The sequence below is a fragment of the Exophiala mesophila genome, assembly GCF_000836275.1.
Source record: "Exophiala mesophila strain CBS 40295 unplaced genomic scaffold supercont1.2, whole genome shotgun sequence".
Taxonomy (NCBI): domain Eukaryota; kingdom Fungi; phylum Ascomycota; class Eurotiomycetes; order Chaetothyriales; family Herpotrichiellaceae; genus Exophiala; species Exophiala mesophila.
The window spans coordinates 2,105,786-2,120,308 of NW_015622505.1; the positions used below are offsets into that span (position 1 = coordinate 2,105,786).

At 50.3% G+C, this 14,523-nt stretch overlaps 5 protein-coding genes and 1 non-coding gene across 10 annotated transcripts; 4 read left to right on the forward strand and 2 right to left on the reverse strand.

The window, feature by feature from the left end:
• Window positions 1–621: 621 nt before the first annotated feature.
• PV10_02587 lies at window positions 622–3,993 on the reverse strand. 2 transcript variants are annotated; one of them, XM_016366919.1, is made up of 3 exons: window positions 3,420–3,993; window positions 2,554–3,338; window positions 622–2,504 (listed from the first exon to the last, which is right to left on the reverse strand). In XM_016366919.1, the coding sequence occupies exons 1-3, from the start codon at window positions 3,571–3,573 to the stop codon at window positions 954–956; spliced, it is 2,490 nt and encodes an 829-aa protein (XP_016226437.1). In that variant the 5' UTR covers window positions 3,574–3,993; the 3' UTR covers window positions 622–953. The 2 variants fall into 2 exon arrangements, with proteins under 2 accessions (XP_016226437.1, XP_016226438.1); XM_016366920.1 differs by having other exon boundaries at window positions 2,554–3,993.
• A 188-nt stretch (window positions 3,994–4,181) lies between these two features.
• Window positions 4,182–7,999, forward strand: PV10_02588 (uncharacterized protein). Its single transcript, XM_016366921.1, has 4 exons — window positions 4,182–4,772; window positions 4,837–4,904; window positions 4,958–5,819; window positions 5,877–7,999. The coding sequence occupies exons 1-4, from the start codon at window positions 4,719–4,721 to the stop codon at window positions 6,948–6,950; spliced, it is 2,058 nt and encodes a 685-aa protein (XP_016226439.1). The 5' UTR covers window positions 4,182–4,718; the 3' UTR covers window positions 6,951–7,999.
• Window positions 5,311–9,465, reverse strand: PV10_02589. 2 transcript variants are annotated; one of them, XM_016366922.1, is made up of 4 exons: window positions 8,279–9,465; window positions 7,923–8,227; window positions 7,748–7,866; window positions 5,311–7,694 (listed from the first exon to the last, which is right to left on the reverse strand). In XM_016366922.1, exons 1-4 carry the CDS (start codon window positions 8,559–8,561, stop codon window positions 7,019–7,021), a joined length of 1,383 nt encoding a protein of 460 aa, XP_016226440.1. In that variant the 5' UTR covers window positions 8,562–9,465; the 3' UTR covers window positions 5,311–7,018. The 2 variants fall into 2 exon arrangements, with proteins under 2 accessions (XP_016226440.1, XP_016226441.1); XM_016366923.1 differs by having other exon boundaries at window positions 5,311–7,866.
• A 181-nt stretch (window positions 9,466–9,646) lies between these two features.
• PV10_02590 lies at window positions 9,647–9,727 on the forward strand. The gene has a single exon. It is a non-coding gene; the product is annotated as a tRNA-Ala (tRNA).
• Window positions 9,728–10,051: 324 nt separating this feature from the next.
• Window positions 10,052–12,387, forward strand: PV10_02591. 3 transcript variants are annotated; one of them, XM_016366924.1, is made up of 5 exons: window positions 10,052–10,264; window positions 10,311–10,344; window positions 10,401–10,510; window positions 10,566–10,912; window positions 10,962–12,387. In XM_016366924.1, exons 1-5 carry the CDS (start codon window positions 10,161–10,163, stop codon window positions 11,438–11,440), a joined length of 1,074 nt encoding a protein of 357 aa, XP_016226442.1. In that variant the 5' UTR covers window positions 10,052–10,160; the 3' UTR covers window positions 11,441–12,387. The 3 variants fall into 3 exon arrangements, with proteins under 3 accessions (XP_016226442.1, XP_016226443.1, XP_016226444.1); XM_016366925.1 differs by having other exon boundaries at window positions 10,052–10,344; XM_016366926.1 differs by having other exon boundaries at window positions 10,401–10,912.
• An 86-nt stretch (window positions 12,388–12,473) lies between these two features.
• On the forward strand, window positions 12,474–13,783 carry PV10_02592 (uncharacterized protein). The gene is made up of 4 exons (XM_016366927.1): window positions 12,474–12,626; window positions 12,688–12,736; window positions 12,794–13,214; window positions 13,292–13,783. The coding sequence occupies exons 1-4, from the start codon at window positions 12,504–12,506 to the stop codon at window positions 13,632–13,634; spliced, it is 936 nt and encodes a 311-aa protein (XP_016226445.1). The 5' UTR covers window positions 12,474–12,503; the 3' UTR covers window positions 13,635–13,783.
• Window positions 13,784–14,523: the final 740 nt, after the last annotated feature.

A 14,523-nucleotide genomic window follows, 5' to 3' on the forward strand; every position in this document is an offset into this window, starting at 1 on the left:
ACCTCTGACTGACGAGGATGTTTGGTGACTTGCCGAGATTGCCATCAAGATGCACATGGGTCCCAGGGCAAGGGTGTAGAAATCGTCATCCAGTAATAACAGACTATAAGTGAGGAATTTCTTCAAGTGCCCAAGACTAATACTATAAAGAGACATAGGTCATACATATAAGCATATGCCATACCACTAGGGTCGCAATGAATCTTTGCACAGTGATGATAGTATGTATACGAATGCTCGTGACTGCACATGATAGATCTGCCAATCTTTTCATTTGGACCATTTATCATACACTCTATAACCCGATGCGATACTAAAGGTACATCACACACTGCCTATCCGTAAAGACAAGCCATAGAGGGTTGATGGCAAATAATGCGCAACCCCTTTGTCTGCCTCGAAAGACACCCTTTCAGATTTATTGAACTGAGAGAACCAGAGCTCTCATGATGGTAAATCTAGTTGGTGACCGGACTTGATTCTTGGGTAAACAAGTTCCTTAGGTTACAGCAAAGCAGAAGCTGAAACATTTTATTGGCTAGGGCTATGAAACACTCGCTTGCGAACTATCGTTTTGCGCAGAACAGGATACGATGATGAGTGGCGGACAGGCCCACCAGTGACACCACCTTTTATCCCCATTCTGCATTCATGAAATTGCTGTACACTCGAACTCCATATGGTTCAACTACCGTGTGACCGTTAACGACCGTTGACATTTAGAGCCCTAGTCAAGCCTAGTAGATGCATGACAAGATGAAAACCCGAAAATTTTTGTCATTTCAGTATGCATCGCTGAACGCTGCTTGCCAGAGTATTGCCTTCTACTTGATTTGAACTCGGGTTAACAACATTCCTAACGACATTCCTCCATATATACTGTGTTCGCTCTGAGCGCATCCATAATCACATCATGAATCAAGCTTATAAGTCGTCATTTCAGATATGCCAGATCAATAGGCACTACTTTGCCAACCGTGGCTGGAGGTCCCTAGGGTGGAAATGCTCCCATCTCTTCGATGGCTCGTGGGCTCGTTATCAAGATTGAGCTTGCTCAGAACCTCCGTTGGCACCGTTGGAATATATTTTCTGGCTCGTTCGCGGTTCATCCCTCCGATTCCCGCTCCGTACGAGATCAGCATGTCTGTGGAAGTCGGAAGTGAGAATGGCAACATCAAAGATTGATCCAGTGTCAGTGCATTCCGCTTGGTAGGTGAATCCGTATCTTGCTCCACCGGCGAGGTCACCGAAAGAGTAGATTGGCCCGGAGTATTCTGTGCTGTCGCCCCTGCTGTCTCAGAGCCATTTGGCTTGACGGGCGTCGCTGCGCCGGAATCTGTTGAATCTGGTATAGGCGTCAGAGGCCGCCTTATCAGAGTCTGTTCGCCCTTCTGGAGTTGGACCAGAAACTTCATGTGGATCTTTGGCAAGCTTCTCTCCCCGACTTCTGCACGATAATTTTTGACAGCACTGATCAGTTGGGTGGGCGACAGTCTTTGCAGTTGAACCAGAGTCCCCACCAACGAGTCGTGATCATCACCCAGAGAACTGAAACATTGAAGCCATTGAAGCAGCTGGATGATGGGCGCGAGATGTCGTCTGGCGGCGTCAACAGTCGTCTCGCCAGTCGAGGTCGCTGATCCGTTTTCGTAGTGCTCTGGTTGTCGATTGTTGGATCGAGCCCATTCTTCGATAACCGAGAGGTTCATGCGGATCTGCATGGCCTTTGTTCTCGAGAGATATTTCCTCGTGGTCATGACACGGTTAAAGAGCTCGGCGCCTATCCAATAAAGGAGCTGCGCAAGGATCTGGCTGGTGATGACCGAATGAACGTCGTACAGATCAAGGACGAAGAGCGTCGATGACAACAAGGACGTGATGTTTCGAGGTGAGGTCTGAGCGCGCTTCTTAGGTGAAGGAGGGCGAAACCTTTTGTCGGGGTCTTCTTCCTTGGCCTTTGGTTTTGATTTAAAGACCTTCCATTCGCCCTGGAAAGCGATGTCGTCCAAACCAGGGATTGTTTCGTGATCCAGCATTGCCACATCAAGAACCTTGTTCATTCTTCTTTCTGCATCCCTAATGATCAGAATGAAAATCTCGTTGATCAGCTCAGCCAGTTCAAGCTGGTATTTTGAAGTTGCCTGCACCAATCCGGCGTCCTTTTTGAGATAATGCAGCAGCAATGTGGAATTCGATACCCAGAAGGCCAGCATTGTCATATCCCACTGATACCTTTCTATCACATCATTTATACGATCCATGGCCTGGGTCAAGACGTCTTCCAATAGCGAGGGTGTCATGTGATAGTGTGCATAACGAGCCATGAGGAAAATCAGGTTTGCCGGGACGGGTTTCTGCGACGGCGAGCGTTGGGGGGTCATATTTGTAATGATCAGGTCGAAGATGCCGTCTAGCTGGTCATTCTGGAACACAAACATTTGGTCTCCGACGCATCGATCCCAAACAAACTCCTCTTCCTCATCGCAGTCGAGGTCGGTGGGTGACTGGGGAGGATTAGTGGAAGGAAATGACGAAAAGACAACAAACACTCACATCGATGTTCTCATCGAAGCCGAGGGTAGACAGATCGACCTCGAGGTTGGTGGCACTCTCCTGCATCAACATTCTTCGTTTCATCTCGTTCTCTGCCATCTCCTCTTCGAAGCGGTCTTGCGAAAAGCCCGAGTTATAGAAGTCATCCTCCAAGTTAGAGCTGCCAAAGTGATAGCCGTTCTCGTTTAGAAAATGGGAAAAGTCGGAACCTGGTTGTACAAAGTCGAGTGCGGTGCCGCCGGAGGAAGATCTGATATCAGGATCTGCGCCATGGTCCAGGAGTAGTTTCGAGATTTGTTTATGTCGATTGGTCATGGCCCACATAAGAGCGCTCCACTGGTTGCGATCTTGCCTGTCGACAACGGCACCGGCGTCCAACAGAGCAGCCACAACCTCAAAGTGTCCAAAGCAGCTGGCGTAGATCAAGGGTACTGTTCCCTCTTCGTCTGGCTTGTTGACGTCTACAAATTGCTTTGCGCGACCACCAACAAGCTTCCGAATCCGAGCGACATCACCGTTGCTGGCAGCCATGTTAAGACTTTTTTGTAGTATTTCCTGTTTCTCTTCGTGGGAAAGGGCATCATCCGTGGCTATTGCGTCTTCATCTTGGCCGGGGCTACCGTCTTCTCGATGGTGGGCTTGAGCGGCAACCATTTCCATTAAACGAGACTCGCCATCCTGTATCCTGGCAAAGGTCTCTTCGTCATCATAGGCCGGGGTGTCTAGGTGTAGGTCAAAGGTGAGGGGTTTCGCAGGGGTGGGAGCAGTGATGTATTGGGATGAACCTGTCATTGCGAACAATGTAAGTTGATTGCTTGGGACGATACCTGGGAGAGAATAGGAGTAACATCAAGAGGGGTCCCGACCTTGCCAGCCATCGTAGAACTCGGTTTCCCCGCCATAGCTGGGGAGGGGACGACGGTCATCAAGAGAAGTCGGGAGATCACTGGGAAGCTTTCTTGGGGTAGAGGGGGTGGAAGGAGGAGAGGTGGTGTCTTGGACAGGATCTGGACGATCCATGGTCTGTTGCGCAGTCCAGAGATGTTGATACCGGGTTCATGTCGGGAGGAGGGAGACGGGGGAGAGTGTAGTCCTCTCATATGATGGAGGATTGCATTTCAGCCCTGCATGAAGCCACGGTAGACAAGGCTAAGGTCTGGTATGCAGTGTCTGCTGTCGACCGGGAGGGTCAAGAGTCCATGTGTCAAAATGATGGAGGTTATTAGGGACGGAACGGTCGAGTCGCGTACGTGGGTCTGGCACCAACAACTGTGGAGACAGTGATAGACAGCCAGCTCGGTGAACAGAGAGTAATGGTGGAGGGTCGTCTGTGCGTTAAGTGGCACGAGTGGACGAGGACGAGGACGAGGAACAGGAGTCGAAGTCTGATTGAGTAAAGTTCAAAGAGCCGCGGAGTCACGTGGACAGCGGGGTTTGGAGGGTGAGGAGCATACGATCGAGAGTAGGTAGGGGGACCTCGGGCTATTGTTATAGGGGCCATAGGGCTTTCGGGCTTTGAACCCAGGCGCCAGGATTGACGTTTGGTGCCCGACGGTCCAAGCAGGTTCGGGGTACAAGTGTACGTGAAGAATATCTCCTATAATCCCTCCTTCAAATTTGGTCGAACAATTATTGATCCGCTCTGTCCACCAACCCATCTTCGCTTTCTAAAGATCGACACACATACTCATTCACGATGTAATTACCAGTAGGTACAGGGACACTCTAGGTAACTAAGCACTGTTACGTTACTGTCGACCCTTAGGTAATGTAAATATTGTGGGAGTTCAGGCCGATCGATAAAAAGGGCAGGTTACACGAATGCCCACGTGACTGTTCAAGATTTCCGGCATCTTTTTGCTTTCGCATCAACAAATCAAGACCGAGACGAACTTCATTAAACTTCGTGACCAACGAGAAGATTTCCATTTCACCACATCTCCACTATATCAAACAAGTCTCATGAGCTCACTCGGTCGCATGGAGCAGTCCAGCCGCCAATGGTTATGACCTGACTAATCATCTATCTAGGTGGAAGAATTCGAGAGCTCGACTGTTGCCGACCGTCATTCGGCTGAGCAACAAGGTCAATGTCAACAATGTGAAATTGGCTTAACTATTGATTTATTTGACAAACGCCCTTTTACGACACCCCAAAAAATACAATGAGTCCTCGACCAAAATCAGCACAGGCGTGCTCAATCTGCCATAAGAAAAAGGTAGGTGGAGATGGATGGTATATGTTTCTTAGTGGAGGTCAGCTGACTCCAAACCCGCGAAAAGATCAAATGTGATCTTGATGCAGATCATCCGCCATGTACAAACTGCAGGATCGCAGACCTGCCGTGTCGGTGAGTCTAGCAGCTCAAGGGAGACCCTGATTTTCGATTCTAAACGCGACTAGGCCTCATAAAAGGAAGCGCAAACGCTACAACCTGAGTCCATCACCACCCTCAGAATATCGATCATCACGACTGTCATATACCCCCAGGCCATATCACGACCCATCACCACATGGTGCAGCAATCCCTTTTCTAGGCGAGCAGAGCACAAACAGTCCACTTCATCAGCTGGAGCAGCAAAGCTCATCGGTAGATCATCTCGACTCGATCCATCACGAAACATCACAGGTCGAGTCTCATGTGCAACATGTCAACGAGGCTGGCACCCCACCCCTGGCAGAAAGCTATGTCGATCGAGACGCCTATCTGGACAACAGCATCCACGTCAATGCCGAAAAGGCCTTGGTCAAGCCAGACGCGAATGAGGACACCCACGGCCTGTCTGAGACCGACATGCAAGTCCTTCGCTTGTACAAAGCCTTCGATCTACCCCCGCGATCGATCAGACTCAGTCTTGTCGACAAATTTCTCGAGCATTGTTTGCCGTGGATGCCCATTGTCGATCGAAGGTGGCTCGACGATCAAGCGAATCACGGCCCCTCCATTTTGCTCCAGCAAGCCGTCTTTCTCGCAGGCAGCAGAGTTTCTTCAAAGGCTGTGGTAGGCGCCACTTCTGGAGACTACTACCAACGGGCAAAGTCGCTTTTCTTTGCTGGCCACGAAAAGAACCCAATCATCGCTCTCATCTCCGTCTTGCTCTTACATTGGTGGAACCCCACTGGACCAGAGCAGCTATCTGCCAGTACCAGCGCATTCTGGGTTCGTATTGGGGCAGGTCTGGCATACCAGATCGGTCTACATAAAGAACCCTCGCCCACAGCGCCCGGCAGGCTGCTGCGACGCCGAGTCTGGTGGACTTTGGTGGTATGATGACCTAGCCCTTGTATAGTTCACTGCATTGCTTGCTAATCTAGAGAATAGCTGAGAGACAACGTCATATCCGTAGGCGTTGGCCGCCCGCGAACCATCAACCTGAAGGACAGCAATGTCCTCCCCCCCACGATCAATGACTTCCCAGTCAAGAACACGGATGCCCACATTTTTGTGGCATATTGCGGCATTTGTGCGCTCTTGGGAGAAGTCACCGAATTCCGTCGCCGCAAGAGATTTTTTCCCGAAGACCGAAAAAACTTTGAGAATGCCTTGTACCGTTGGATTAGGGAACTTCCGTCAGAGCTGCGGGTCTTCTCTCGCGCCGACAACAGATCGCTAAATCCCTACAACTTCAAGTCTCGCCAGCTGGCCGTCGTTTATTTTGTGACTGTGCTGGTTCTGCATCGGACAGAAGGTCCGAGCGCCTCAGCATCCACAGCATCAATGGTAGCCTCTTCCTTCCTTGCAGGTTTGTTCGAGGACTTTTTGTCGAGGGACGAGCTTCGCTTCCTTGGGCCTGTGTTTGCCTTCTATGCTCTTGCGGCGGGGCTGTCACAGATGTCCGGCTATCGATACCCAGGTCTGGAGGATGCTGCAGAGGCTGAATATCAAATTCTGTCGCTCTCCTTGCAGTCTCTATCAGACAGGTGGGGCTCTGCTTCAGAAGCCCTGAGGTCCTTGAATGCAGCTAGAAAGACTGTCGCGCGACAACCCCAACTCTCTACAAGACCTGCGCCAGTGCCCGATGAATCCTTGCCCTTCTTCACCGAGTTCGGCCCCGAGATATGTCGTCAATGGCATTTGCTCGGAGTCAGTGTGCCGCACATATCAGATGACGGCGCGAATCACACCCCGAACCAGAACGGAGATATTGGCACCGCGCCGAAGAACCCCTCCTTTGCTCATGGCTCGAGGCCTAATGAAAGCATACTTGGTAATGATTTCATTACGATGCCGCAGGCCAGTCTACCTTTCGACCAGCATGATCCAATGTTGTATCCCAACGTAGGAGAGAATTTTCCTGATCAGCAGTACGGCTATTCCTGGAGCGACTTGGACCCTGTAGGTACCTGGCTTCTAGGAGACCTAGGACTTGAAGGCTCCTTGGGCCATCCCAGCTAGCTGCGAGATCAGCAAGGGGTATCGTTGTTGGTGAGTTCTGTGGCGTTTGACTACCACACCGAGGACCATTAGCGATTACCGAGCTGTGAACCGGCGGATTGACTCTCTCGAAGTGCGACGGTCAAGGAAGGATGCCAGAAGAAATCAAGAAATTGAGGCAACCAGTCGCCCGATTCAACCGAAGCACGATCTGTTGGAGAAAGTGTCATCAACAAGCGTTCCGAATAGGCCCAAGTGAAGTTGCCAGGACCATAAACCGCTCGGGTGATGCAAGCAACCCAGGCCACCAAGACGGGCTCGCCCTCTTGTACAGGGGCCATACAGACCCGCTTCGAGTAGATCTGCATGAAGCAATTGGTGACAAAACAAGTATTGAAATTACCGCTCAAGAAAGTAAGGTATGCCATGGTAGCTTGGACGATCAGCTTCTCGTGGTGCGAGCGGTCTCTTGCGTTTTGGAGCATGAAAAGACAGCATGCCTGATACATGTAGATTTTATCATCAGTAGCTGCGGTGCTGTCAGAGTCTAGAAACAAGGGCTCCTGAGTGGACACCCAGAGGAGCACCTGTACACAATCGGCACAGAGAAGGCCGACCAAAGTCATTTCTCTGAAGCCGCGTGGTAACAAAATCAACGGATCAAAGGCGGAATTAGTGGGCAAAGGGAGGCGTGGTTTTGGCTTTCCGCTATATTGGTCCACGAGAGCGGCTGCGGCGCCAACTGCTCGCTGGTAGCCAATAAATCTAGCTCTCCTTAGAGACTGGACACAGAACCCTGTGGGGCCGGGTGCACTTACGCTCTAGCTTGCTGTACAATGAAGGGATTGATGGGTTTCTTCTGCTTGAGCGAAGTGTCTAGGAGTGTGGACAAGGCACGAACATGGATGGCCGAGTCTGCTGCGCGGCGTTGGATGTACTGGGTGGGACTTGTTAGTTTTTGAAGCTTCTATGCTACTATGTGGACGCGCTCACCAGTGTGCTACAAATCGCAGTCAGACTCCATACGAGCGTTTCGGCGGCATCAATGCGCTCTGAGTCGGAGAGTTCGGCCCTCACCATGGGATAGAGCTTGAGCAACTGACGGTCTACGAATTGACCATCGTTCTTGTGGGCTGAGTAGTATACGACTTGGATGGCACTCGTCATCAATGCAATTGATTCTAGAAGAAGCTTCCGATGGAGCATCTTTGGCAGCAGTTCGTGGAGAAGGCTTTGGTCGACACCAAGTCGATGATGGCCATTCCTGCGGCTAAAAGTAGGGATAAGGTCGCGAATAACTACAAGATCGTTAGTCGAAGTTCGAAAACATCAGTACAAGGGCGACTGACAATATTGCAAAGCTGACTTTGTTGTATTATCCACAGTCTCGGGAAGCGGATTGAGCGTCAATTGGGCTGAAGGTGAGGGCAAACTTTCTGTCTCTTGGACCGTTTCGTTGACCAATGTGCTCTGGTCCGCTGCAACATATCGTCTCTCTCCATTGTCGGCAAGACGCCAACTGAAACAATACCCACGATACCGGCTACGCAAAACAGACTTTGTATGCGACCTCTTTCGTCTTTGAACGAGGGTCGCCGTTGCTTGGAGCTCTGAGTTTGACGAATTTGCCATTATGTCGAAGATGATGCTGGAAATATGTTCACCAGGCTGGCTGATGTGAGGAATGTTAGCCAGTGGGTGGCCTTTCGGACTTTTAGACTGTTGTGCGAGGTTGGCCCCCGCAGTCCCCCAGGCACATGTGCGGCAGGATTATGCTTGTAATGCTCAAGTCCACGATTCCATGGCGGCATAGGATCGATGGTCAGTCCTTGTCTCTTATCGGACCGAGTAACCGATTGTATACTGAGGAGGAAGACTTTATATCGCTAGCGAACAACAATGGATCGAAAAAGGACCGTGGCCGAGAGTGACTTGATGCTAGAGCGCAGTTTGTCGGTGTCCGGAATCAACGACTGCTCGAGATTTGCATTTGTGTTCGGCTAATTATGCGTAGCAAGAAACCCCGGGTGGTGTGCGGGACATGGGGTGCTGCGTGCCTAGCGTGGAGTCGAGCCTCGGGGGCTTCAAGCTGCTTGTAGCTTAATGACATTAAGACACAGTCTGGAGTCGATGCTAGAGAACCCAGTGTTCTTTAGCAGATCGAAGAATGACAACTGAGTCGATGAGTAGATCGGTGATCTAGTTATTTGTGTTGGTGCCGGAGTGGTTTATGCTCCACACAGTTGATATCAGGCCCGTCGACCGTTGATTGAGGTAAGCTACCTTTTGACAGCAGGTTTTTGGTCTCTCGTATTATTACTCAGCGGGAAGGCCCCCAACTAGTGCCCTTACCAACAGAAGAAAAGACCGACAGTTTGCTTTTCGGGGTGATTGGCTCTGTCATACCTTAGGCCACTGGCAAGTTCCGCTCAGGTTATCCATTGACAAGTCGATCCTGATTTTAGGTGGCTGACGTGATGGTTTCCTCGGGATCTGGGGTCGAAAACGCAGAGGCAGAAATGAGAAGATACGTGGCTGCTGGAGGAGAATTTTGTGATCAGATGTTGTGTCACGTCAATCGAAAGTTTGATCCAAGGAAGGTTGTATGACACTGATGGAATGGAAAGTTACGACCGAGAGCACGTGTCTAGGGGCCAGATTTTTGGCTTTTATATATTACACTACGGCTAAAATTAACGTCGGATAAGGCGTCTTCTGGGGTTGTAGCTCAGGGGTAGAGCGCTCGCTTTGCATCTTAAGCCTGCGAGAGGCCCGGAGTTCGAATCTCCGCTGCTCCACTGTTTTTGCATTTTCATTTTTGGCCGGTTTTGTAAATCTTAGTTCTGTGAGAGATTCATCGTGATATAAGGAAGGTCGAGTGTTTTTCAAATACAATTCGAGTAAATTATGAATGTTGAGCTCACTTTTACTGGCGCAGTCAGATATTCCCCAACCGTAGGTCAAATTGTAACATTTTTTGTCATATTAACTGTGTGTTTCGCCGTAGAGGTGTGACCGTCGAAAGGCTAAAATACGGTGGGTGTCAACGGGTCACCGTGCGCATGTGAAATATTTCTGCCTCAGTAGATTCAAAAGTCTTTTTTGGACTTTCCTTTGCAGTTCCAGTCTTGCGCAAGGCCTCCTCTCAGTGAGCGCGGACAGTCTGTACTTTGATTCAAGCACATTCCTCTGGTCCAGTTTGGTCAATCACCACCCTTTACACTCGAAAACATGAATGGTTCAAAACCCAACCCCTCCGTCGCCGATCTGGCTGCGATGACCACTGAAGAGAGAATGGCAGGCCTGGAACACTCCGAGGTCCGATACTTTACAAGGTATGAGTGGTGTAGGGCGCGTGGGACTACTGTTGACACCTTGCAGCTACGATCATCACGGAATTCATGAAGAGATGCTGGTATGGAACCTCTGCTTGTGTGGTTGGGCGGGACATTCCACTAACAATGTCAACAGAAAGATGAGGTGCGGACACGATCTTACCGAGACTCGATTTACCAAAACAAGCACTTGTTCAAAGACAAGGTTGTGCTTGATGTTGGATGCGGTACGGGAATCCTCAGCATGTAAGATTTAACCCAAACCCGACTCTGGCGAAATCCCAGCCTCACCGCAATCCAGGTTCGCCGCAAGAGCGGGGGCAAGACACGTCATTGGAGTCGATATGTCGAGTATCATTAACAAGGCCAAATTGATTGTCGATGCCAACGGCCTTTCCCAAAAGATTACATTGTTACAAGGAAAGATGGAGGAAGTCGAGTTGCCCCAGCAGCACCTCAATAACGGCAAGGTGGACATCATCATCTCCGAGTGGATGGGTTACTTCCTCCTGTATGAGAGCATGTTGGACACGGTGCTCTATGCTCGAGACCAGTATCTCATCCAAGGTGGTAAGATCTTTCCGGATAAGGCGACCATCTACATGGCTGCCATTGAGGATGGCGAATACAAGGACGACAAGATTGGATGTAAGCAGGGTGTCTAGGAAGCAGTGCGATCACAACTGACCATTTGTAGTCTGGGACAACGTTTACGGCTTTGACTATTCGCCAATGAAGGAGAGCGCGCTGACAGAGCCATTGGTGGACACGGTGGAGTTGAAAGCGCTGGTGACAGATCCATGTCCCGTGTTCAACATCGACCTCAACACGGTCAAGGTGGAAGACCTGGCTTTCTCCGAGCCGTTCTCGCTGCGAGTGCAGCGCAACGACTTCATTCACGCAGTCATTGCCTGGTTTGATATTGACTTCCAGGCATGCCACAAGCCGATCCGCTTCTCCACTGGACCACACACCAAGTATACGCACTGGAAACAGACTGTCTTCTACCTCCGAGATGTCTTGACTGTGGAAGAAGGCGAACATGTGCGAGGATTTTTGTCCAACAAACCCAACGACAAGAACCGACGAGACCTGGACATCAAGATCGACTACGAGCTGAGCACCGAGGATCCAACACGAATGGCGGCTGGCTCATGCGAGTATCGCATGTGCTAGTGACGGAGGAGAGGGGCAGTGCTTGCCACGACCAATTGTCCGTCCCATCTTGCATGGCTTGGCTCGTCCCAGGCTGTATGTATAGCATTGGAACAGGCAAGCATCATCACCACCGCCACCAGTGCTGAGATCTTCGAGCATGGACATCTGAAGCGCTCGATGACTTGGGTGGGACCTTGCACCCTTGCTTGAGGAGGTTTCCATTACCCTGCAGCATGTCCATCCGCGCACCAGATGCAAATCCCCATGTGTTCGGGCTCGCACGCGGCTCTATATGTGCTATGCTGTGTTGCAGTTGACTTTGCAGCTGCACAGTTAGCTGATTCCATCCCTGGATCGCCCGTGAGAGAGATTCCAACTTGTCTGCATAATATTGCGAGCAAGCAAGGACAAGGGAGTAAGGAAATGGGCTTCTACAGCTGCAGCTGCATGCGCTCAGACCCAGGGTGTAAGCCAAACTTGAAGAACCCCGTCCGAACGGAAGGATAGATACCCCACGAGTTGACGATGAGATGTGGCCATCGAGGTTAATCTTGTAATGCACATTGTGAGACTGAACAGACTCTTAAGCTCGTAGAGAAGGGAAGGAGTTGTGCCGCGTGAGATAGCAGGTACACTTCTTATCTCCTTGCAAGTCACCGCATCAAACACTCATCATACACACTGGGTATTCAGACATATGGAGTTGTCGGTAAGTCGGAGAACCCGGAGACTTTGGTAGAGCCGCCAAAACCCGACCAGATTGGGACAAAAGACCGAGACACCAAAAGTAATCACAAGAAGTCCAAGATGCGGGCAACTGAAGGATGAAAAAAGTACCTCGGCATCGGCTCCCCCGCAACCAAAACAGGCACTGGTTCTTCGGATACAGAGTACTGGAGGAAGCTCGACTTAAAGAGATCCAAACCGATCCATTTACCGGGTCGTGTGAATCGTTGACATCCGAGGCGTGCATACTAAACAAATTTCATGCTTAATTGTGACCTCTTCGTTGTTCCAGAATTGCAGGACTGCTTCCATCTTTTCACTCGTCATCACATCTGCTCAACAGTAATTGGTCATCATGCCCGATCCAGGTGTTGGTTTTGAGTATCCTCGCACCGAGGTGTCGTGGTTGAAGAGAGATGTATTGCTCTTCGCCGTCAGCATTGGTGCCGATGCAAAGGACGAACTACACTTTATCTATGTATGCATGCTTCCAAATGACAAGGAAGACTATGAATATATGCTGATGTGGTTTTTTCCAGGAATTGCACCCCAAGTTCGCTGTTTTCCCAACCTACTCGATCATCCTCCGTGAGTGCCCCAAGGAATCAGTGTGAGCGGTGGCACTTTGATGCTAAGATTTCATAGCCTTCAAGAAGACCACCCAAGAGGTGATTGACTTTTACGCCGCACAAGAGTCGAACCCCATTCCAGGAGTGCCCAAGCTAGATTCTCGCCGAGTCCTCGATGGCCAACGCAGGATCGAATTCCTCAAGCCTCTCCCCACCAGCTCGGAAGGACGCAAGTTCGAGCTCCGGTCCAAGGTGCTAGGTGTTTATGACAAGGGCAAGCCAGGAACGGTCGTGGAGACAGAGCAACTTCTGGTCGATAAAGAGACAGACGAGGTCTACACACGTGCTGTGGGCAGTGGATTCTTTGTCGGACAGGGAGGTTGGGGAGGACCCAAGGGACCTGCGACCGTCAACTTCCCCCCACCAAAGGGCCGGGAGAGCAGCCCTGATAAGGTGTACGAGGTCCAATTGACACCCGACAGTGCCCATCTGTACCGGTAAGCAAGTCTTGAGACTCTCGTCCTCTTTTAGTCGAGTGAGTCTGTATCTAACCTGACATGATGGTCAATCATAGACTCAACGGCGACTACAACCCACTCCATGCCACTCCCGAGCCCGGTCAGAAGATGGGCTTCGGAGGAGCCATCATGCACGGTCTGTTCAGCTGGAACGCATCTGCTCATGCACTCTTGAAGGTATTTGGAGGCAGCGACCCAGCCAACATCAAAGACTTCCAAGCTCGATTTGCCGCGCCAGTCAAGCCAGGCGTCAAGATTGTCATCAAGATGTGGAGGACTGGAGAGGTCGACAAGGAAGGATTCGAAGAAATCAGATTCGTCACCGAGGTGGAAGGCAAGGTTGTCTTGAGCAACGGTCGCGCTGCAATCAAGGTGGTCGGCTCAAAGAGCAACCTGTAGACCTTGTCACGATATGAGCAAACCCATCCATGTTGCAAAGTAGCTTGTCTAGTCAAGGTAGACTGTACAGTCTGGACAAGTAAACTCTGACAAAGATGTACGATTGTCGCCACATGATAAAGAATCAATATTGGTCTGCTCGACAATATACTACATTTGGATATTGGCCCAGATATTTTTCGGCGAAAGGCTTCTCCATTTGACGGTGTTGGGATATCAATACGGTATGTATTATTGCCTTGAGGGTGGAGATGTAGTACAACGACAAAAGGCCAGCTTAATCGGACCTATATTTTGCCGCCGGCAATTGACATAGGGCCACTGTGTGCCTTTGTTGGTCGCTTAGGGATCCGTGGTATCCAAAGTGGCCTGCATATCGCCTCTTATTAGCAGGTTCGGTGCATTGAAGTCCCGAGAACAGCCTGACTACTCCAGTATATGTATGTAAAAATCGATATACCTGGTATCCCAATTGCCGTAGCCAGGGTCCTGCGCATTGCCTTGTCCATGCTAGGCCGCTACGAGATGGCCTTGCAACTTTGAACGACAGTCAGACGTGGGGGATTGTAGTATTCAGTCTAAGGTAGGTTGGATTGGTCTAAGTAGATGTTTGGCAATACACCAGTTGGATGTTCCGGACAAGCAATATCACATGCCGCTGACATATGCAAGCGTTCACGGGCGCTATTGAACTCTTACGGACAAGTTATTTCCTCTCTCACACCTGAATCAAGATTCAAACTCCACGGAGTTGCCCACATAAATACTCCGTAGTCTATATACGCAGGCATCTACAAATCAGAGGCGAGGGAAATGTCGAAGCGAACAAGCCTAATTAGAACACACTTCTTCTAGAGATAGAGGCAAATCAACACCCCTGGTCATCGTT